The 25,443-nt window shown below is 41.9% G+C and overlaps 1 protein-coding gene across 4 annotated transcripts in view; it reads left to right on the forward strand.

The window, feature by feature from the left end:
* The window catches only part of adkb (adenosine kinase b), a 287,226-nt gene extending 265,701 nt beyond the window's left edge, over nucleotides 1-21,525 (forward strand). For all 4 annotated transcript variants that reach the window (XM_021581101.2, XM_021581103.2, XM_021581102.2 and 1 more), the window contains 2 exons: nucleotides 20,448-20,534; nucleotides 20,834-21,525. In XM_021581101.2, the coding sequence (XP_021436776.2) occupies nucleotides 20,448-20,534; nucleotides 20,834-20,958 (212 nt within the window). In that variant the 3' untranslated portion in view covers nucleotides 20,959-21,525. The remainder of the gene's footprint in view (nucleotides 1-20,447; nucleotides 20,535-20,833) is intronic.
* The last annotated feature ends 3,918 nt before the right edge of the window (nucleotides 21,526-25,443 follow it).

Genomic DNA, 25,443 nt, shown 5'->3' on the forward strand with positions numbered 1-25,443 from the left:
ACCACATCATCAATATTAAGGGGCATGGGCAGCTGTGGGGAGGAGGGTTTATTTTCCAGGTCTTTACCTGTTTTCCAGAACTTCTTGTGGTTAAACCGACAGAGAAAGAACTGCTCCTTTACGTAACTAACTTTGGCCTCCCGGATAGCCTGAGTGCACTTCTTTGTCAGCCTGAGTATGCATATGCCGAGCCTTTCGCCAAATGCCATTCTTCTGTCTTCGACAGAAGGGATCAAGCTGATTCTATACCATTTTACAGAGACCAGTTCATGAAGGAAGGCTTGCTCATTAAAGTTGTTTAGCAAACGTCTATGGCAAATCAGGACAGGTCATGTCACTGAGCAGCCATTACGAACACATGCTGTAAAACAGTGATCACTAAGGTCATTACAGAAAATGCCAGACTGATACCTATCATGATTATTTGTGAGGATAACATCGAGGAGAGTAGCCTTTTCTGGGTGTTTGGAGTCATACCTTGTGGGATTGGTAATAATCTGAGAAAGATTTAGGGAGTCCCATTGCTTTAGGACTTGGTAGGTGGTTTAAGCATGTCCCAGTTTAGGTCGCCAAGCAGGACAAATTCAGACTTAGTGTAAGGGGACAGGAGAGAGCTTAGCGCAGGTAGGGCACAGGTCGGTGCTGATGAAGGACGATAGCACCCATCAACAGTCAGTCAAGAGCTATTTGAAAGTGTAATGCTTAAAAGCAGCAAATGAAATTGTTTGGGGACAGACTTGGTGGAGACAACCGAGCACTGAAGGTGATCCTTGGTAAAGATTGCCACTCCCCAACCGTTGGAAGATCTGTCTTGCCGAAAAAGGTTATAATCAGAAAGGTTAACATCAGTATTCAAAACACTCTTCCTTAACCACGTCTCAGTAATGGACAACACATCTGGATTGGAGCTGTGAACCCACACTTTCAGTTGATCCATTTTAGGTAATAAGCTTCTAGTGTTAGCGTGTAGAAAACCCAGGCTTTCACGAAAGCAGAAAGCAGTGAAGCAGATATCAGAGCACAAGTCAGAATTGGGGCTAGCAACAGTAGATGTACCAGGGTGTATGTGCACATTTCCAGATATAATCAACAGTAATATAATCAAGGCATGGCATAGGACAGGGAGAGATCTGCAGTGCTGATTTATGACATCTGAATGGGCATCAGATGGCAACAAGATCATATTGTACAGCAATTTCATAAGGTAACATGAATACAAAGCCGGCGAGAGGTGGTTAGAATGAGATGGGAGGCCAAATGTCTGTGTAAACAATAGATTGTCAGAGTCCCGAGTGTGAGAACAAACATAGTCTGTCCCACGGTTGGGTAAATAAAGTTTGTAGTGAACAAAGTATGCAGGAGTCATGAGGCAAATAGCAAAATAGCAAAATGCACAATAGTTTTATATATATACAGTGGGGCAAAAAAGTATTTAGTCAGCCACCAATTGTGTTCACCCACTTAAAAATATGAGAGAGGCCTGTAATTTTCATCATAGGTACACTTCAACTATGAGAGACAAAATGAAAAAAAAAAATCCAGAAAATCACATTGTAGGATTTTTAATTGATTTATTGGCAAATTATGGTGGAAAATAAGTATTTGGTCAATAACAAAAGTTTCTCAATAGTTTGTTATATACCCTTTTTTGGCAATGACAGAGGTTAAATGTTTTCTGTAAGTTTTCACAAGGTTTTCACACACTGTTGCTGGTATTTTGGCCCATTCCTCCATGCAGATCTAGAGCAGTGATGTTATGGGGCTGTTGCTGGGCAACACGGACTTTCAACTCCCTCCAAAGATTTTCTATGGGGTTGAGATCTGGAGACTGGCTAGGCCACTCCAGGACCTTGAAATGCTTCTTACGAAGCCACTCCTTCGTTGCCCGGGCGGTGTGTTTGGGATCATTGTAATGCTGAAAGACCCAGACCCTTATTAAGTGGGAGAACTTGCACAATTGGTGGCTGACTAAATACTTTTTTTGCCCCACTGTATATATAACGACTTGGGGCTCGACATTATAAGTCCTATTACTCCTTCTCCCAAATCCAGATAGCTGATGTTCTGAAAGAGCTGCAAAATCTGGACCCCTATAAATCAGCCGGGCTAGACAATCTGGACCCTTTCTTTCTAAAATTATCTGCCGAAATTGTTGCAACGCCTATTACTAGCCTGTTCAACCTCTCTTTCGTGTCGTCTGAGATTCCCAAAGATTAGAAAGCAGCTGCGGTCATCCCCCTCTTCAAAGGGGGGGACACTCTTGACCCAAACTGCTACAGACCAATATCTATCCTACCCTGCCTTTCTAAATTCTTCGAGAGCCAAGTCAAGAAACAGATTACCGACCATTTCGAATACCACCGCACCTTCTCCGCTATGCAATCTGGTTTCAGAGCTGGTCATGGGTGCACCTTAGCCACGCTCAAGGTCCTAAATGATAGCATAACCGCCATCGATAAGAAACAATACTGTGCAGCTGTATTCATTGACCTGGCCATGGTTTTTGACTCTGTCAATCACCACATCCTCATCGGCAGACTCAATAGCCTTGGTTTCTCAAATGATTGCCTCGCCTGGTTTACCAATTACTTCTCTGATAAAGTTCAGTGTGTCAAATCGGAAGGGCCTCTTGTCCGGGCCTCTGGCAGTCTCTATGGGGGTGCCACAGGGTTAAATTCTTGGGCCGACTCTCTTCTCTGTATACATCAATGATGTCGCTCTTGCTGCTGGTGATTCTCTGATCCACCTCTACGCAGAGGACACCATTCTGTATACTTCTGGCCCTTCTTTGGACACTGCGTTAATAACCCTCCAGACGAGCTTCACAGCCATACAACTCTCCTTCCGTGCCCTCCAACTGCTCTTAAATACAAGTAAAACGAAATGCATGCTCTTCAACCGATCGTTGCCTGCACCTGCCCGCCCGTCCAGCATCACTACTCTGGACAGTTCTGACTTAGAATATGTGGACAACTACAAAGACCTAGGTGTCTGGTTAGACTGTAAACTCTCCTTCCAGACTCACATGAAACATCTCCAATCCAAAGTTAAATCTAGAATTGGCTTCCTATTTCGCAACAAAGCATCCTTCACTCATGCTGCCAAACATACCCTCGTAAAACTGACCATCCTACCAATCCTCGACTTCGGCGATGTCATTTACAAAATAGCCTCCAATACCCTACTCAATAAATTGGATGCAGTCTATCACAGTGCTATCCGTTTTGTCACCAAAGCCCCATATACTACCCACCACTGTGACCTGTACGCTCACGTTGGTTGGCCCTGCCTTCATACTCGTCGCCAAACCCACTGGCTCCATGTCATCTACAAGACCCTGCTAGGTAAAGTCCCCCTTTTTCTCAGCTCACTGGTCACCATAGCAGCACCCACTCGTAGCACGCGCTCCAGCAGGTATATCTCTCTGGTCACTCCCAAAGCCAATTCCTCCTTTGGCCGCCTCTCCTTCCAGTTCTCTGCTGCCAATGACTGGAACGAACTACAAAAATCTTTGAAACTGGAAACACTTATCTCCCTCACTAGCTTTAATAAGCACCAGCTGTCAGAGCAGCTCACAGATTACTGCACCTGTACATAGCCCATCTATAATTTGGCCCAAACAACTACCTCTTCCTCTACTGTATTTATTTATTTTGCTCCTTTGCACCCCATTATTACCCCTTTGCACATTCTTCCACTGCAAATCTACCATTCCAGTGTTTTACTTGCTATATTGTATTTACTTCGACCAAGGCTTATTTTTGCCTTTACCTCCCTTATCTCACCTCATTTGCTCACATTGTATATAGACTTATTTTTCTACAATATTATTGACTGTATGTTTATTTTACTCCATGTGTAACTCTGTGTTGTTTTATGTGTTGAACTGCTTTGCTTTATCTTGGCCAGGTCGCAATTGTAAATGATAACTTGTTCTCAATTTGCCTACCTGGTTAAATAAAGATAAATAAAAATAAATAAATAAAGTTCAGAGTCACTCGCCCCTACAGTGCTTGAATGCTGGAGGCGAGTGAAAGCTCAGGAGTGAGGGGTGAGTGTGGTGGGGGTACCTGTACCAGACAGGGGGAGACAGGCCAGGGCAGACGGTGAACAGATCACCAGGTGGAATCCAAGCAGCAGGTAACGGGAGTAGGTGTCACACCCACGTGGGAGAAGCTTTTATTTCTGGAGGCAGATTTCTTGTAGAAAATGCCAGTGAATGGTCTTTGAACAGCAGGAGGGGGCTTCAGAGGATGCTTCAAAGACTCCTGCCACTTGTTGGGCTCAAAGGCCTCGACACCTTTTACTTCACACATTCGTGCTAATTGAATTTGTATTTGGCCTGTCCTTGCAAGCCTGGCAGCCTTAACTCAGCATTCAGTCCACACAAAATAAAATATATAATTGTAATGTACTTTATTTTTATTTTTTTATTCTTGGCATTCAACATAGCATCAGACCAAACACTACTCACTCAGTTCCAGGTTGGACAGTGTACTCAGGTCTCTGCTGTTTGTTTGCTTGAGCACCCTTGGTATAGCTTGGAAAAAGAAAACCTTTGATGGAATAATCAGACCAGTTGCACTCTGAGGCGGCTGATGTTGGTGGGATTTGGAGGATGGTGGAGGCAACAGGGGAAAGTGCCTTAGATTCACAAAGTCCCTTCCACCAGGTGGCTGATGAGATATGTTGGCACGACTGTCATATTGCATCTCCGTCCCAAACCTCTTGCTTGGAAGTGTACTTCGCCAGACTGCCAAGAACCTGACCCTCATCCAGGCCAAGGTGGCGAGACACGGTAGTGTTGACACCATAGGCCTTGTTGATCTCTACACCAGACAGGATGCTCTTGCCAACGTACTTGGGGTCCAACATGTGCACTGCGGCGTGTATGGGCTTCAGGCAGAAGTCATCACACTTTTTGATGTATTTCGGAACTTCAGTTTCCTCTGCTTGGAGCAACAGTGAAGTGGGCAGGGCAGACTTCCTCTTTTACATCTGCAAGCAGAGTCTGAACATCAGACAGGTTGGCATTGTCTCCCTCATCCCGTGCAATGGCTACTGCTATAGGTTTCAGGAGTTTCAGGCTTCTTACCACTCTCTCCCAAAATACATCATCCAGGAGGATCCTCTTGATGGGGCTGTCCATATTGGCAGACTGTGATGTGGCCATTTCTTGGAGAGACTCCTTCCCCTCCAGGAGACTGTCAAACATGATGACAACACCAGCTTCAATGTGGTGCTCTATTTCTTCTGACCTTGCTTGGTGAGGTAGATTGTTGCTGTAACTTGATGACCCTTCACATACCTAACCATTTCCCTGGCTCTCTTGTAGAGGGTATCCATTGTTTTCAGTGCCATGATGTCCTTGAGGAGCAGATTCTATGCATGAGCAGCACAGCCAATGGGTGTGATGTGAGAGTAGGACTCCTCCACTTTAGACCAAGCATGGACTGTTCTCTCTGCTACCGCATGGCAAGCGGTACCGGAGTGCCAAGTCTAGGACAAAAAGGCTTCTCAACAGTTTTTACCCCCATAAGACTCCTGGACAGGTAATCAAATGGCTTCCCAGGACTATTTGCAGTGTGTGCCCCCTCAAGCCTTCTTTTACGCTGCTGCTACTCTCTGTGTATCATATATGCATAGTCACTTTAACTATACATTCATGTACATGCTACCTCAATTGGCCCGACCAACCAATGCTCCCGCACATTGGCTAACCGGGCTATCTGCATTGTGTCCCACCCACCAACCGCCAACCCCCTCTTTTACGCTACTGCTACTCTCTGTTTATCATATATGCATAGTCACTTTAACCATATCTACATGTACATACTACCTCAATCAGCCCGACTAACCAGTGTCGCTACTATATATAGCCTCGCTACTGTTATTTTTAACTGTCTTTTTACTGTTGTTTTTATTTCTTTACTTAAATATTTTCACCTAATATATTTTTTGCACTATCACTGTAAGGTCTACAGCTGTTGTATTCGGCGCACGTGACAAATAATTTGATTTGATAGTGCCCATGGCATTTTCCTGTAAAGATGAGAATTTTTTTTTTTTTTAAACCATTAAATTCTATGTACAGATAAATAGTTAAGTGTGTGTTGCAATTCCATTGAATTGGGGATAGTTTAACCAAAATATGCCACAAGACCTAGAATTGTGTAACCCACAAAAAAGGTTCACTGTTATAAGCTAACTTTTTTGATGAATTTAAGCAAAATTCACACAATTCCAGGGCTTAACTTCCCAAGGAAAATTTCCAGGAAAATTCTGGAAATTATCCCTTTGCAACCCTAGTCCCACTAAGTGCAAACCAGATGGGATGGCGTATCGCTGCAGAATTCGGTGGTAGGTATGCTGGTTAAGTGTGCCTTGAATTCTAAATAAATCACTGACAGATATCCACCGGTCTAATGTCCATTGCTCGTGTTTCTTGGCCCAAGCAAGTCTCTTCTTATTATTGGTGTCCTTTACTAGTGGTTTCTTTGCAGCAATTCAACCATGAAGGCCTGATTCACGTAGTCTCCTCTGAACAGTTGATGTTGAGATGTGTCTGTTACTTGAACTCTGTGAAGCATTTATTTGGGCTGCATTTTCTGAGTCTGGTAACTCTAATGAACGTATCCTCTGCAGCAGAGGGAACTCTGTTTCTTCCTTTCCCATGGCGGTCCTCATGAGAGCCAGTTTCATCATAGCGCTTGACGGTTTTTGCGACTGCACTCGAAGAAACGTTCAAAGTTCTTGAAAATGTTCCGCATTGACTGACCTTCATCTCTAAGAGTAATGATGGACTGTCGTTTCTCTTTGCTTATTTTAGCTGTGCTTGCCATAATATGGACTTGGTCTTTTACCGAATAGGGTTATCTTCTGTATACCACCCCTACCTTGTCACAACACAACTGTTTGGCTCAAACGCATTAAGAAGGAAAGACATTCCACAAAATAATTTTTAACAAGGCACACCTGTAAATTGAAAATCATTCCAGGTGACTACCTCATGAAGCTAGTTGAGAAAATGTCAAGAATGTGTTAAGCTGTCATCAAGGCAAAGGGTGGCTCCTTTGAAAAATCTCAAATATAAAATATATTTAGATTTATTTAACACTTCTTTGGTTACTACATGATTCCATATGTGTTATTTCATAGTGTTGATGTCTTCAATATTATTCCAAAATGTTGAAAAAAAATTCAATATAGAAAAACCCTTGAATGAGTAGGTGTGTCCAAACTTTTGACTGGTACTGTGTATATACAGTGCCTTGCGAAAGTATTCGGCCCCCTTGAACTTTGCGACCTTTTGCCACATTTCAGGCTTCAAACATAAAGATATAAAACTGTATTTTTTTGTGAAGAATCAACAACAAGTGGGACACATTCACGAAGTGGAACGACATTTATTGGATATTTCAAACTTTTTTAACAAATCAAAAACTGAAAAATTGGGCGTGCAAAATTATTCAGCCCCTTTACTTTCAGTGCAGCAAACTCTCTCCAGAAGTTCAGTGAGGATCTCTGAATGATCCAATGTTGACCTAAATGACTAATGATGATAAATACAATCCACCTGTGTGTAATCAAGTCTCCGTATAAATGCACCTGCACCACTGTGATAGTCTCAGAGGTCCGTTAAAAGCGCAGAGAGCATCATGAAGAACAAGGAACACACCAGGCAGGTCCGAGATACTGTTGTGAAGAAGTTTAAAGCCGGATTTGGATACAAAAAGATTTCCCAAGCTTTAAACGTCCCAAGGAGCACTGTGCAAGCGATAATATTGAAATGGAAGGAGTATCAGACCACTGCAAATCTACCAAGACCTGGCCGTCGTTTAAAGTTTGCCACAAGCCACCTGGGAGACACACCAAACATGTGGAAGAAGGTGCTCTGGTCAGATGAAACCAAAATTGAACTTTTTGGCAACAATGCAAAATGTTATGTTTGGCGTAAAAGCAACACAACGCATCACCCTGAACACACCATCCCCACTGTCAAACATGGTGGTGGCAGCATCATGGTTTGGGCCTGCTTTTCTTCAGCAGGGACAGGGAAGATGGTTAAAATTGATGGGAAGATGGATGGAGCCAAATACAGGACCATTCTGGAAGAAACCCTGATGGAGTCTGCAAAAGACCTGAGACTGGGACGGAGATTTGTCTTCCAACAAGACAATGATCCAAAACATAAAGCAAAATCTACAATGGAATGGTTCAAAAATAAACATATCCAGGTGTTAGAATGGCCAAGTCAAAGTCCAGACCAGAATCCAATCGAGAATCTGTGGAAAGAACTGAAAACTGCTGTTCACAAATGCTCTCTATCCAACCTCACTGAGCTCGAGCTGTTTTGCAAGGAGGAATGGGAAAAAATGTCAGCCTCTCGATGTGCAAAACTGATAGAGACATACCCCAAGCGACTTACAGCTGTAATCGCAGCAAAAGGTGGCGCTACAAAGTATTAACTTAAGGGGGCTGAATAATTTTGCACGCCCTATTTTTCAGTTTTTGATTTGTTTAAAAAGTTTGAAATATCCAATAAATGTCGTTCCACTTCTTGATTGTGTCCCACTTGTTGTTGATTCTTCAAAAAAAAATACAGTTTTATATCTTTATGTTTGAAGGCTGAAATGTGGCAAAAGGTCGCAAAGTTCAAGGGGGCCGAATACTTTCGCAAGGCACTGTATATATACACACTTAACTACACAAACACACAGACACACACACAAAGTGCACGTGGAGGTGGGGGAAAGAAGGCCTCAGGTGAAGACTGGAACATATAGTATCACTTATCACAGGGGACTGCAGGCAAGAGAAACACAAGTACAGTACCACTACTACTCTAGACACAGGATATGATCGGAATGCTACAGACTGCTCTTAAATATAGAGGATCAAACAAACACCCCCTCCCCCATCTGTCGGCAAGCTGAATTAATCATAGAGTTAATATTAGGATAATATTTCTTATTTGGAAATTGATAACATTATTATTAAATCAAATGTCATAAGGGGTATTGTTAAGCAATGTTACAATGTAAATGTATGCACATCATTCTCTTACTTCAGACTAATGGCATTGTACTGTGTCGGGCTAATAAGGGAATTTGGGGATTTGTCATTGTTCAGTAGAAGTCAAGTGTTATTGGAAATAGCTCCCCTGTTTTTCTTTTCGTGAACATTTGAATAGTATCTTCTTCAGTAGTGGAATCCTCTAGGCTCTCCGCTCTAAGCTTCAAGAGAAAATGAAGCCATCCATTGTGTTGCAGGTGTTTCATAGTGATGGATAATGCCTGCCTGGTTCTCTCATTGCTCCTGTATGAAGACAGAGCTGTGTGCCTTAGTCTGTGGCTTTATATAAAATACATGATGAATGCAATGTGTTATCGATGTCATCTACAAAGGCAAACATGATAAATGTCAGATCATGATTTCACATGTGGAAAATCATATGATTTCACATGTGACATTTCTAAGTTTTTCCACGTGAAACCATGTGTTTTTTTTAACACTTCACGTGATGATATTTTGCATGAAGTTTCACGTGACCGCATAACCTTTGACATGTGTGTACACATTTTTACATGAGATTTTTACGGGTAATAATACCCTGCAAAGAGCATAGTGTTTTCAACCTATTTGACTACATTGTTTATGTTTAGTTAAACAGTAACTTGTCCTTACATTGGATTTGAACTCACAGTTCACAGTATTGTGCTCTTCCTGTTACACCACCATGTCTATCTCAACAACAGAATTCACCTGTTGTTCACACTTTTGACTTCGAAGTAAATCTCAGCTTAGTTAAAAAATACACAAGAAAAAATATTATATTTATCATAGTGATTAATGTATAATATTAAACCAACATTAGACATCTATACAGAAAACCCTCAAATTTCTGAAATAAGTAAATCAAATCAATGATGAGAGAATATTCAGAATAACTGATAACTAAAATAGCAGTGCAGATGACACTATTGCTAAATGCAGAGATGTATTATAGGTAATGAATGTGTATGCAAATGCTACAGACTTTGTGGCGCAGCAGAAAGGTCAGCATACACCAAACCCCAGAGGTTGAGTTCAAATCCCAGGTGGGGTCATTCTTTAGCTAAACAGTGATAACACATGAAATGTCACGAAGTGTTCCAAAAACACATTTGCACATGTGAAATATCACAAGATCTTGTGACTGAATGGTGATAAATATATCAATATGTCCATAGACCTTGTGACTTCAAGTAGCTAGAAACCCAGAGGTTGTGAGTTCAAATCCCAAGTGTGGTTGAGTCTCAAGTAAGCAGCATACTGTACTGTCCTTTAACATTAATACCTTAATTTAGCTGTAAAAATACTGTAAATGGTTGTAGATTTACCATATTTTCACCGCAACTAGACAAAAACCTCCAGGGCACCATGACACAACATTCTAAGAATGTCCTAAAAACGTCTTTGGAACAAAGTGGGAACTAAACATAACCTGCAGGGGACCATGACTGTTTAATTGAATGAATGTAAATTATGCCTTTTAAAGTAAATTCTTTTTGGCTTTCATGTGCTTAAATGTTGTTGCGTGTAATTTAATGGTATCTCATGTTGAAATGTTGCATCCCCATGTCACATTTATTTAGCATTAATTTCACATGAGATCATGTGCTTACATGTTGTCACATGTAGTTTTATGTTATCACATTGTTTCACATATTGCTTCACATGTTGTCAAATGAATGTGTTTTTTTCCCTAAGGGAGTGGAATGTGTTGATGTGTTAGTAGCTGTGGGACGGGAGCAGAGTGAACTGTACAGTAGCACTAGCAGGGAGGGAACTGTAGTTTAATTACACTCTGTGTGTGTGTGGTGTGTGTGTGTGTGTGTGTGTGTGTGTGTGTGTGTGTGTGTGTGTGTGTGTGTGTGTGTGTGTGTGTGTGTGTGTGTGTGTGTGTGTGTGTGTGTGTGTGTGTGTGTGTGTGTGTGTGTGTGTGTGTGTGTGTGTGTGTGTGCGTGCGTGCGTGCAGAGCCAAATAAATGTTGATGTAAAAAGAGAATTAAAGATGTTTCCCAGAAGAGCCTCTCTAATAAACTTTATCTGTCATTTTGTTTGCAATTTTATCATTTGCCACCCTCTGCACGTCACCTAAGACAGTACAGTATGAAGATAGGCAGAAACTGCTTCTCCAACAGAAATCCCAGATCCCACTTGTAGGACATGTCAGGGCGACGTTGGCTAGCTAAGCTCATGCGTTGAAACATGTCATCAGGTCTAACGGTCTTCTCGTGCCGGACTACGCATGCACAAGGAATCAAATCAAAGGCAGTCCTTTGATATAAGTTTTTTTTTTTACGAAAATGAAAACATGTCAGTTTGTCACTTTCACGAGGTTGGAGTAATAACATGTTAAACTACTTAACACATTGGCTCGAATCTAGATTGTGCCTTTCGATTTTGAGAACTACAGAAAAAATGTTTTGCTTCTCTCATTGACTTCTCAAACCCCAAACTTCAGCTCCCCGGAAGTCTTGCGATGTTCCACATCACGTTCAACCATTTTACAGTTATTAAGGATAGAGGGAGAATTAAGAGAATCCATTTCCCCTGTGGTATAATTGTCAGACAATTTGATATTGTCATCTTTCTTTCCACTGCCCTTCACTTGGGTAATGAACTGCCTCTTTCATCACATCCTACCATCAATCAAGGCCCAGGTCAAAAGTAGTCCACTATATAGGGAATAGGGTGCCATTGGGAACATGGCCTAAACCTGCCTAATGTGCCTAGTCTAGTGTCAAGTTAGAGCTAGCTATGTAAGTTTCTCTTCTTTATTTAGCAGCCACAGCCAATCTAGCCACTGAGCCAGCCACTGCCAATCTAGCCACTGACACTGCTGAACTACACTGCACTTTTGGTTATAGACCCATTAAAGCACTGATTAAGATGACTGTGCCCTGAACCTTAACGGTGCAGGAGATTTAATAAACGATCGTTGAGCAGAGAGAGGGCTGCTGCTCTAATCTCTGATAAGGGCCAGATAGATAAAGCCTGACAAGGCTCACTTTATAGTGCACTAGGGCACATAGGGCTCTGGTCAAAAGCAGTGCAGTATACAAGGAATTGGATGCCATTTGGGACGCAGCCTATCTCTCCAGTGGGGTTTTAATGCTCTCGGGGGCTAAGGCAAGGCAGCCAGGAAAGCAGGCTGTGGCTCAGAGGGTTTTAACTGTGTGAAATAAGACTAGGTCTATCTACTACTCGTGTTAATCAAATAATGTAGAGTCATTCCAAGCCACAGTGGACCGAAGCTCTAGGCCTATAGGGCAGAAGCTGGATTGTATGTTTGATTTTGAACACTTCCTAGTAAAATGCACCTGGGCCTGTATTCTCAGAGTACGAGTGCTGATCTAGGATGAGGTCCCCCTGTCCATGTAATCATGGTATTCAATATGATTTCAGAATCAAAATCACCTTTATTCAACAAGTACATTTAAATATACCCTGAATTTGATTTGGTGAAATGGTGCACCCACAGTAAACAGAATCAAAAGACAGAATAGAGATGATAAACACAATCAACAGAATATATCGACAAATAATTCCAGAATCTACACTACAAACACTGTACATGGCAAATATAGATCATAATGAATATGATTGCATGGACAGTGTGGGACCTGATCCTAAATCAGCACTTACTCAGATGTGCTGCTTTATGCATACGGGCTGCCCTGTTAGTATTCCCTATTCCAGCGAGAGATGGAATCAATTAGCAGCTGACTGTGTGGGTGAACTCTACTCTTATCTGTGGCATCTCCCATCAGGGTTTTCTCTCACCAAAGGGATATTGGTCTACTCATCTTTTTGCCTGTGGGTATAAATACAGTCATATGTTTTAGTTTTTTAGAACTCGACTGTGAATAAAGATGTTGCTGGTTATGACACAGAAACAGATTAAATGTCAACTTGCTTGCTGCTAACCTGACGGGTTGGCCAAGAAAGTGATAATGTTTTTTTTCTCTCTGTGACACAGTTTGGCTGGAATGTTAAGGGTCTCACACACATTGTACTGGATGTAGATCTCCTGTTCATATATCAATCGTTCAGCACGCTGTTGATGTCTGTCTGACTGCCGACATCTTCAGGCAATCCTACATGTAAAATCGGTCTGCACTCGGTCTCGGCAGGAAAACGTTATTGGTATGTTCAAGCTATTAAGGAAGTGTTCCAGAAAAAGAAGTATAATTTATTCCAACTTTAATTGTTGATTTAGTCTTCATGGTGGAATGTATTGACAGTGTTAACATGTAGTACACCATTCTGGCAAGGCATTCATTTAAACTTTTACCTCATTTCTGTCACATTACAATGGCATTGATTTCTAATGAAAAGGAGCATGTAATGATTTAATAAGCCAAGCAAGGCTTTGTGTACTCATCATTTAGTAGGCTAAATATCTGGGGTATAAATGTCTTTATTTTCACATTGTACCCTATATTTGTCTCAAGTTATTGGCATGGTGTGAATAATACGCATTGTTTTGAAAAATAATAATGAACAAAATACTTCATTGGTGCACGTTTCAAAGCGAGTCGCCTGTTGAAAGAATTCCTTTTGGTTTGCAAAGCATTCAAGCCTTGTTAATTAGGGAGTGGCAAAGATTAAGGAGAACAAAAGCAAGACAATTGCGAACGGTTTCCAAGGATGTATTTCATTCTGAAAATAAATCCTGGTTTCTTTCTTTCTTGAATCAATGCTACAGGTTAACTGTTAATAGTAACACTTGAGTCAACACCCACCCACACATCCCACAACAGGCCACCCCAGCACAGCAAGCCAACCAATGACCTTGTTGATTCAATGAGCAAACCATTATTATTTTGTTTTATACTGAAAAAAAATATGAACTCAACATGCAAAGTGTTGGTCCCATGTTTCATGAGCTGAAATAAAATATCCCAGAAATGTTCCATATGCACAAAAAGCTTGTTTCTCAAAAATGTTGTGCACACATTTTTTTACATCCCTGTTAGTGAGCATTTCTTCTTTGCCAAGATAATCCATCCACCTGACAGCTGTGGCATATCAAGAAGCTGATTAAACAGCATGGTTATTACACAGGTGCACCTTGTGCTGGGGACAATAAAAGGCCACTCTAAAATGTGCAGTTTTGTCCAACAACACAATGCCACAGTTGTCTCAAGTTTTGAGGGAGCGTGCAATTGGAATGCTGATTGCAGGAATGTCCACCAGAACTGTTGCCAGATAATTTAACGTTCATTGCTCTACCATAAGCCGCCTCCAACGTCATTTTAGAGAATTTGACAGTACGTCCAACAGGCCTCACAATTGCAGACCACGTGTAACCATGCCAGCCCAGGACCTCCACATCCGGCTTCTTGTCCTTAGGGATCGTCTGAGGCCAGCCACCTGGACAGCTGATGAAACTGAGGAGTATTTCTGTCTGTAATAATGTAATAAGTATTTCTGTCTGTAAAATACTCATTCTGATTGGCTGGGCCTGGCTCCCAAGTGGGTGGGCCTATGCCGTTCCAGGCCCACCCATGGCTGCTTCCCTGCCCAGTCATGTGAAATCCATAGATTAGGGCCAAATTAATTTATTTCAAATGACTGATTTCCTTGTAAAATTGTTTAAATTGTTGCATGTTGCGTTAATATTTTTGTTCAGTATAGTAGTTGTTGAAGAGCCTGAGCCGTGTAAGAAAGAGTACAGTTGAAGTTAAAAGGACGGACTGCACTTGGTGACCGTCCCCTCAATTACAGACAGTGAAATGTGAAGTTATTACACAAAAGTAATGTTTTCAGACATCCCATCAGCCAACGTCAACAGAGACAGCGTTTTGGCAGGAACGTGTTTATGACCATTTCCATGACTGTGTCTTGTGTCCCAAATGGCACCCTATTGGCTATGTAGTGCACTACTTTTCATGGGTTCTGTTTTTTTTTAAAGTAGTGCACTACATAGGCAATAGGGTGCCACTTGGGACACATACCATGACAGGTCGCTGCCAATGAGGACTTTGTGTTTCCACATCACCTGGGAGTTTGGTGCACTTGTAACCTGAGCTAACGTTTCAGTCAAGTTTACTAATTTGACTCTCAGAAGAAGAGAATATTGGCAGACAGAGGAATGGATGGTGGAAGGAAGAGGAAGGGAGTGTTATACTGTGGCGGTGTGATGTTTCTATCGTTATGTTCACACTTACTGTAAAATAAATGGAAAAAAAGGGATGTCATAAGGCTTAATTTACATTTAGCAGACACTCTCCTCCGGGTAGCTAGGTAGGACAACCACATATCTCAGTCATCATAAGTCAATAAAGGCTCTCAGCAAAGTCAGTGCTAGTAAAGAAAAGACAAGTATAAGAAACTACAAAATTGACAATCTATTATTCAGTAGTCTACAGTTCTCTGTACAGCTTTGTAGGTGTGGTTTTGTGGTCTTACAGAGTGGTGCGAGATAGTGGCTGCATCATAGACTTAGTGCAAGATATGTGATTTCCATTACAAAGTTCATGTTAAGAATACATTAGTGAAAGGGATTATTCAGTACTACTCTGTTTAAAGTATAGTTCCTCTGTGGAGATGGTACAGTGCATTCGGAAAGTATTGAGATCCCTTGACTTTTTCCACATATTGTTACATTACAGCCTTGCTCTAAAATTGATAACCCCATAATGACAAAGCTTTAACAGGTTTTTAGAAATGTTTGCACATTCATTAAAAACAAAAAAACAGAAATACCTTATTTACATAAGTATTCAGACCCTTTGATATGAGACTCAAAATTAAGCTCAAGCTCCTGTTTCCATTGATCATGCTTGAGATGTTTCTACAACTTGATTCAATTGATTGGACATGATTTGGAAAGGCAATCACCTGTCTATATAAGGTCCCACAGTAGATAGTGCATGTCAGAGCAAAAACCAAGCCATTCGAAGGAATTGTCCGTAGAAATCTGAGACAGGATTGTGTCGAGGCACAGACCTGGGGAAGGGTACCAAAAATGTATGCAGTGTTTAAGGTCCCCAAGAACAAAGTGACCTCCATTCTTAAATGGTCGAAGTTTGGAACCGCCAAGACTCTTCCTAGAGCTGGCCACCTGGCCAAACTGAGTAATCAGGGAAGAAGGGCCTTGGTCATTGAGGTCATTGTGACAGAGCTCTAGAGTTCCTCTGTGGAGATGGGAGAATCTTCCAGAAGGATAACCATCTCTGCAGCACTCCACCAATCAGGCCTTTATGGTAGAGTGGCCAGACAGAAGCCACTCCTCAGTAAAATGCACATGACAGCCCACTTGGAGTTTGCCAAAAGGCACCTAAAGTCCCTGATCATGAGAAACAAGATTCTCTGGTCTGATGAAACCAAGATTGAAACTCTTTGGACTGAATGTCAAGCATCACGTCTGGAGGAAACCTGGCACCATCCCTACGGTGAAGCATGGTGGTGGCAGCATCATGCTGTGGAGATGTTTTTCAGCGTCAGGGTCTGGGATACTAGTCAGGATAGAGGGAATGATGAATGGAGCAAAGTACAGAGGTCCTTGATGAAAACCTGCTCTAGTATGCTCACAACCTCAGACTGGGGCGAAGGTTCACCTTCCACTAGGACAACTACCCTAAGCACACAGCCAAGACAACGCAGGAGTGGCTTCGGGGCAAGTCTCAATGTCCTTGATAGCAAGGACTTGAACCCGATCGAACATCTCTGGAGACCTGAAAATAGCTGTGCAGCGAAGCTCCCCATCCAACCTGACCGAGCTTGAGAGGATCTGCAGAGAAGAATGGAGAGAAGAATGCCAAGCTTGTAGCATCATACCCAAGAAGTCTCGAGGCTGTAATCGCTGCCAAACGGTGCTTCAACAAAGTACTGAATTAAGGGTCTGAATATTTATCTACTTTTTATAGTTTTTGCAAACATTTCAAAACCTGTTTTTGCTTTGTCATTATGGGGTATTGTGTGTGTAGCTTGGGGGGGAAAAACAATTTACTCCATTTTAGAATAAGGGGTAAAGTCAAGGGGTCTGAATACAGTAGGTTATGGCATCATGGTCGGGTCGTTATTGTAAAAGAGAATGTGTTCTCAATGCCTTACCTGGTTAAATGAAATAATATGTGGTTGTGGTGTTTTTCTTAGTTTAGGTAGGCCTTATATGTTATATGTAATTGCCATTACAGTTCAGCTTTATAATCAACTAGCCACTTCATTTTCCAGCTGGTTACGTCTCAGATGGTTGGTTTCTCTTCCTCCTCTGCCGCCCACTCTGAAAACCTTTATGAGGAAATAACCTTTTGTTTGAAACTGTGTAAACATATTTACCTTCTGCATTTTATTGCCCTCCAATGGATCCTCGTTAAAGGATTTAAAGTGTACTCATTTCAATTACAGAGCCTCTAAAGTGTCCTGTATTGTTATTTTTCATCACTAACTCCCGTGGTAGCCGTTTTCAGGCTCCCTCTCCAGAATGAAACCCTGACTCCCAGTTCTGTTTCCCAACAGGAAAACCAAAAATGTCACTCAAACAGAAGGGTATTTTTTTGGAGGGGTTCAGAAAGACTCATAGGGGTGTCCACTGAAAGTTGACTAGCAACAACAACTGGAAACTAAAAAACACCCACTAAATTTGCCCAAGAAGAGGCAAACAAAATGAAAACCAACACCAAACTTAAAGACAGGAAGCAAAGGTGATGCAAAACAATAATGGAAGATCAGACCAAGGAATGTTTTTTCTAGAAATCAACTCGGGAGCGCCAACTAAAGGTGTTGACCCTCCTTCTCTCAAGATCAGTGGAGCACTGGGCCAGCCACTTATATATAGCACCTGGGCCAGCCACTTATATATAGCACCTGGGCCAGCACAGGTGAAACGCCTTCCCACTAACGAGTTGGCAACCAGCACAGGGGTAACACATACTGACTAACGAGGTGATACCAATTGGTGTGCCCTACATGTTAACGTGCTATACGTGCTAAAAGTCCAACCTCAAAACAAATGGAAAAATTAAAACCTGTAACACCCTCAGGGCTATTAAACTGAACGTCTGCAGTAATAATAATCGTGTTTGGAATCAATGCTCAATAATTATACTAGATTCTATTCTTCTATAGGGTGCCATTTGGGACACAGACATTGTCTTGTGTATGTGTTTTTAATTAATTCCTCCTCTTTAAATACACACACACATCTCACAATTGATAATTGTAATCTGTTAACTGTTGAATAATTGACAAATTGTGATTTATTATAAGCACAATGTATATGTGTGTGTGGTTAATCATTTTCAATAGGGAGGAGGAAGGGTCCACATGCTTCATTTGCAACATGAATTAAGCAATGTCGTTATGGCGCTAATTAGCTGATCATAAAAGGATCTCGGTTTTATTGTGATTTATTATCAAAGTAACCAAAGTAATCAGCTGCTTCCTTGAAAGGACTGAGATGCCTATGTGCTGATAGTTTTTTTTAACGTTCTAACCAGTAGGCTACCTGCCGCCCCAAATAGTTGGTCATATCAATGTGACCGACTGGTCACTGTGCCACATAGGCTTCATTAATCAAGGTGTGTTAGAACATTCTATGGTTAAAACCTTACTCACATCAGGTCAGGTCATAACACCAGTCAGCATTTGTGAAACTATTTCTGACAATTTATTTATTTTATTTTCACATGGTGGCTTGATTTGTTTGAAAGGCCTACAGTATATGCATTCTATTTGCAGTGGGCCTCGTCACGTTACATTATGATTATTGTTAGTTCTTTTCTTGTCTCTTTAAAGGTGCAATCTGCAGAATTATAGCTATGTATGGTAATAGTGATAGCTGAGTGTACAAAACTTTAGGAACACGTGCACTTTCCATGACATGGAATGACCAGAATGACCAGGTGAATCAAGCTGAAAGCTATGATCCCTTATTGATGTCACTTGTTAAATCTACTTCAATCCGTGTAGATGAAGGGGAGGAGACAGGTTAAAGAATGATTTTTAAGCCTTAAGACAATTGAGACATGGAATGTGTCAAGGGTGTATGGGCAAGACAAAAGATTTAAGTGCCTTTGAAAGGGGTATAGTAGGAGGTGCCAGGCGCACCGGTTTGTGTCAAGAACTGCAAAGCTGCTGTGTTTTGATGCTCAACAGTTTCCTGTGTGTGTCAAGAGTGGTCCACCACCCAAAGAATACTTGACACAACTGTGGGAAGCATTGGAGTCAACATGGGCCAGCATCCCTGTGGAACGAGTTTGACACCGTGTAGAGTCCATGCCCCAACAAATTGAGGCTGTTCTGAGGGCATAAGGGGGTGCAACTCAATATTAGGAAGGTGTTCCTAATGTTTTGTAAACTTGGTGCATATACCCATTGAAAACAAATTGCAGATTGTGGCTTTAAACCCCAAATTCCTAGATCTTTCCGACCCAATAAGAACACTGTCAGCCTCCTCATGTTCCTTTCATCCAAACGTCAGTCTTTTGTCTCCCACACCTGTTTGAAGGTTCATGTCGGCACCAGAGCCCTTGGTTGCATCCCAAATGGCACCCTACTTCCGATATAGTACACTACTTTTCGATAGAGCTCTGGTCAAAAGGAGTGTACTAAATATGGTGTCATTTCGGACACAGACCTTGCCTTGTTTGAAGACCCTGTGTGTGGTTTGGATTGTACCGACATAAGTTGCTGATCTAATGTCATTCTATACCTCAATACTTTGTTGTCTGGTAGATTTTCTTCTTTTTTTCTCCCTGCCAGTTTCGTTTTTTTTACTTGAAGTTTCTTTTGAAGTACATGTGCTACTGATAATTGAAGCAATACATCCCACTGAAGATAATATACAGATGTAGGATCTTAATTTGACCCAGATTGCTACAGCAGGAAAATAATCCTGCTGCAACAGGATTATAATGAATGGAGATTTTTGTAGGGGTTGATACATTTTTCGTAAGGGACAATCAGGTCTCAAATTTCACAGTGGAAATTACAAACTTCAGAAGACTTTTTAAATCTCAAATATACTACAAGTTTACATTTCCTGTATTGCAGGAAATGTCTTTGCAAACAGGGTGATCAAATTAAGATCCTAATCCTGTACACTACTCATTTAATGGATTTCAAAGTGAAACCTTAACTTGTTCTTTCATGGCCTAGAACCCTTATCCATCTTGATATGATACTGAGTTGAAAGTGTAGAGGCATGTCAACACTATGCATTTTTATTGGATTGTGAAATCACGCTCAGCTGACTGATCACAGTGTGTATGACATTTGGAAGCATGGTATTCTTTGATCTTTGACCCAGGGTCATATAGATCAGGGTTTCCCAAAATCGTCCCTGGTTGGTTTTTTCGCTAGAGTTTGGGAAACCCTGATATAGATCATAATAATTATCTAAATGATATGCCTAATTTCTTCTCTCTATCTCTACCCCCCCCCCCCCCCAGGTGAGAAGGTGACCATGTTTTCTGTCCTGGACATTGACCAGAACGACATTGTGGACACTAACGGAGCAGGAGATGCCTTTGTGGGAGGTGCAGTACACTAGTCTGTCTCCTCCCTGGTTTCTCTCTTGTTTCTGCCAATTATCCTCTCCACAGCATATACATAGATGCCCAATTAATCAATTATATTCCCATGTTCTATTCCTTTGATACATCTCCAGGGGAGTTCTGATTGTCTTATAGTGGTGCCCAGCTCTCCCCACCCCCCTGTAATTCAAACCATTCTGTCAAATGTTATATTGAGGAGTGACACTTTAATAAACTTTTCCTCTCTGCTATAGTCTTTTACTGACCCCTGACCCTTGCTTCTCACCTCTCTCTCCTCCCAGGCTTCCTGTCAGAGCTGGTCCAGGAGAGGCCGTTGGAGGAGTGTATCCGTGCTGGCCACTATGCAGCCAATGTCATTATCAGACGAGCAGGATGTACCTTCCCTGAGAAACCTGACTTCCCTTGATGTACCCAACCATTATCCCCCAACCACAAATGTATTTTCCTTACCTTACAAACACCTGCATAAAGCTGTGTGTATGTATGTGCCTCAAAGTTGTGTGTGTAAAGTTTGTTTAAGGTTTACAATAATTCCATGGATATAACCGGTCAACAACATTGTCGCTATGTGTTGTAACTTGCTGTGAGATTATTGATCATCAGTGATTCAATTTGCTTCAGTAGATTACTTTTTAAGCAACTTTCTAAACAACACTCACTTTCTATGCACCATCTGTCAGTTCAAAACCACTAAATATTAACTCTCATTTAACTCATTGTTTTGGCTTTGCTATTAAAAGGTTACGATGTCTAATACTAAGGACCAGGGGTTTTTCCTCGCCAGGTCAATAATACATGGTCTAGAAAAACTCAGGGCCCTACCATCAATAAAGTACTGTCCGAAATGTGGAGTTTGATATTATTATTATTTTCTTAAATGTTTACTGATTACAATGGTATGTTGCCAAGTTCGTTTTGCCATGACGCACAATATTGTTCATTAAAACAACAGGCGTGGGTGGTCTGAGACTTTGTCAAATGTTCCTTGAGTTCATACAATGCCTTCACCCCACATGTCCAATGCCTTGTCATCTTGAATGTAATAAGTAAAGTAACAAATGCACAAAGAGTTTGACTGTTACCATAATACCAAGTTGTGTATATCTTTCATCCATTCCAACCACTTTTTGATGAATGATTGAAGGTGTGGTTGCAGCAAGCTAATCATTTTCTGCATCCTACTGGCTACTAAAGATAATGACTGTTGTTATTGTAACAGGCGCTGTAGATCTTTCACCCATTCTAACCACTTTTCGATGGATGATTATGAACTCAGCAAAAAAAGAAACGTCCTCTCACTGTCAACTGCGTTTATTTTCAGAAAACTTAACATGTGTAAATATTTGTATGAACATAACAAGATTAAACAATTAAGACATAAACTGAACAAGTTCCACAGACATGTGACTAACAGAAATGGAATAATGTGTCCTTGAAACAAAGGGGGGTCAAAATCAAAAGTAACAGTCAGTATCTGGTGTGGCCACCAGCTGCATTAAGTACTGCAGTGCATCTCCTCCTCATGGACTGCACCAGATTTTCCAGTTCTTGCTGTGAGATTTACCCCACTCTTCCACTAAGGCACCTGCAAGTTCCCGGACATTTCTGGGGGGGAATGGCCCTATCCCTCACCCTCCGATCCAACAGGTCCCAGACGTGCTCAATGGGATTGAGATCCGGGCTCTTCGCTGGCCATGGCAGAACACTGACATTCCTGTCTTGCAGGAAATCACGCACAGAACGAGCAGTATGGCATTGTCATGCTGGAGGGTCATGTCAGGTACCACATGAAGGAGGAGGATGTCTTCCCTGTAACGCACAGCGTTGAGATTGCCTGCAATGACAACAAGCTCAGTCCGATGATGCTGTAACACACTGCCCCAGACCATGACGGACCCTCCACCACCAAATTGATCCCGCTCCAGAGTACAGGCCTCGGTGTAACGCTCATTCCTTCGATGATAAATGCAAATCCAACCATCACCCCTGGTGAAACCGTGAAGAGCACTTTTTGCCAGTCCTGTCTGGTCCAGCGATTGTGGGTTTGTGCCCATAGGCGATGTTGTTGCCGGTGATGTCTGGTGAGGACCTGCCTACAACAGGCCTACAAGCCCTCAATCCAGCCTCTCTCAGCCTATTGCGGACAGTCTGAGCACTGATGGAGCGATTGTGCGTTCCCGGTGTAACTCGGGCAGTTGTTGTTGCCATCCTGTACCTGTCCCGCAGGTTTGATGTTCAGATGTACCGATCCTGTGCAGGTGTTGTACACGTGGTCTGCCACTGCGAGGATGATCAGCTGTCCATCCTGTCTCCCTGTAGCTCTGTCTTAGGCATTTCACAGTACGGAAATTGCCCTGGCCACATCTGCAGTCCTCATGCCTCTTTGCAGCATGCCTAAGGCACGTTCACACAGATGAGCAGGGACCTAGGCATCTTTCTTTTGGTGTTTTTCAGAGTCAGTAGAAAGACCTCTTCAGTGTTCTAAGTTTTCATAACTGTGACCTTAATTGCCTGCTGCCTGTAAGCTGTTAGTGTCTTAACGACTGTTCAGCAGGTGCATGTTCATTAATTGTTTATGGTTCATTGAACAAGCATGGGAAACAGTGTTTAAACCCTTTACAAGGAAGATCTGTGAAGTTATTTGGATATTTACAAATTATCTTTGAAGACAGGGTCCTGAAAAATGTACTTTTCTTTTGTTTGCTGAATTTAGATGTGTTTGCAGCAAGCTAATTATTTTTGTTCCTTACTTCTGTATTGTAAAACATGATGGGAAAACAGCTAAACCTCCATCATTAGCAAAACGGGGTCCAGGGCAGGCCAGATCCAGCCCCAAGCCTGGGTGTCCTAGTACAGACCAGAGAGCTGGGTAATCTCCAAGGGGCTCGTAGGGTTCTAACTGGATTCTCCCAGACTCCCGGATCTCTATAAATACATCCAAATTGGCACCCTATTTCCTACATAGTTCACTACTTTTGACCAGAGCCCTATGGTCTCCCTATGGGCCCTGGTCAAGAGTAGTGCACTATATTAGGACTGAGGTGCCATTTGGGATGATGGCTCCACAGCTGATGGAGGTCGTTTCTCTCAATTATGGGATTAGAGGTGCCTCTTCATGGTGATCATTAGAGAGCCCTGGAAATTAGGCTGATCCTGCACCCAGCTGGCTGATCCCCCCCCTCCCACACCCAGCTGTGCTGTTGCCGGGTGTTGGATAGGGGAGACAAGGATCACCGAGAGGCCCCAGACTGTCCCTTCCTCCCTCCAGGCATGGAGGGGGCACAAGTAGTGGATAATGGGGATTGAGAGAAATTGGGATATGTGCCAAATGGCACCCTATTCCCTAGATGATGTACTACTTTTGACCAGGGACTATTTTTCTTAAACCCCTTTATCCATTTATTTTTGCCTCCCTAATAAGGTTCTGGTCAAAAGTAGTGCACTATATAGGGAATAGGTTATGAGCCAGTACTACATTGCTCCTTTAACAGTAGTATATACAAACTGTAGCCTATAACCTATACTATTATCCTAGACTGAGGTCAAAATGTGCCTATGTCCCATATAACTGTGAAACTGAAAAATTGAAATACAAAAACACATTATGCAATATGCCATTTTCATATTGTGTATAAATAATAGTACAGAACTCAACCTGTTTGCATATATTTTCCCTTTAATTTCTGGGCTCATTAAATGTGAAGAGTGATCCTATTCAAACACCTCTTATGCAAAGGGCTGTAGATCCATTTAATGATGCTTGGTTTATGCGTTTATGTTAATCAGGGGCATCTAGGTGAAAACAGGCTCTAGCCAAAATGTTATTAACAACTTTGAGACACTTTTTTCATCAGCGTTTTAAGGTTTCACACAGATGCGCTTTGAAAAGGACCACATTTCTGATTGGCAGAGATCACACTCCGTAGCAGCTGGTTCATTTGCTTCTCAACTTGACAGATGGCAAAACCCAAACACAAAGAATGCGTGACAAATGGCACCCTATTCTCTATTTCGTGCACTACTGGTCAAAAGTAGTGCCCTAAATAGAGAATAAGATGTGATTTTGGACTTAAACAAAAAGATGGAGCCATGATTAAGTAATGAGAATGAGGAATGCTGCGTAGTTTACCGCGAGAAGGAAAACTGTTAACCACACTTCTACCGTGATTTACTTCATTTTAAAGTGTAAGATGTGTCATTGTCTCTGTCTCAGCAACTAACTGGTTAAGGTCCCCTGTTTCTCCCTTGGGGTGTGCGATACCCAAGTCTGAATTCTACCAACTTCTAATGTTCTTAATTTATACATATACAGAGTTCAATTAGATCAGAGCTGCTAGAAGAACATATGTCGTTGGCAAATTTGGGCTCATCATACGAGAGTTATATTTTCAAAGAAAGAACACAATTCGTATGTCTGGTATTTACCCTCATTCATCAGCACCATCCCTTCTTTGAATGCGTGAAAAGCAAAAGCAGTGTGTCTGCATCCCAAAAGCACTATATAGGGAATAGGGTGCAATTTGGGAGAGATCCTATGGGCCCTGGTCAAAAGTAGTGTCCAACATTGGGAATAGGGTGCCATTTGGGATGGGAATTGACTGACTGGGGACGTAGCCAGAGCAGACCAGACCAGTGTTTTGCCCCGCAGATGGGCAGCAGTGTTGCTGAACAGCGCTGGGTGGCAGTTGGCAAGGATTGAGAGAAGAGATAGGGGGGATGGTCAGACTGTGTGGATGGCACATGCTCCAGCAACATCCAAATTTTGTATATTTTTTTACCTTTATATTTAACTAGGTAAGTCAGTTAAGAACAAATACTTATTTTCAATGACAGTGGGTTAACTGCCTGTTCAGGGGCAGAATGAGATTTGTACTTTGTCAGTTCGGGGATT

This window comes from Oncorhynchus mykiss, chromosome 23 (genome assembly GCF_013265735.2).
Source record: "Oncorhynchus mykiss isolate Arlee chromosome 23, USDA_OmykA_1.1, whole genome shotgun sequence".
Lineage (NCBI taxonomy): Eukaryota > Metazoa > Chordata > Actinopteri > Salmoniformes > Salmonidae > Oncorhynchus > Oncorhynchus mykiss.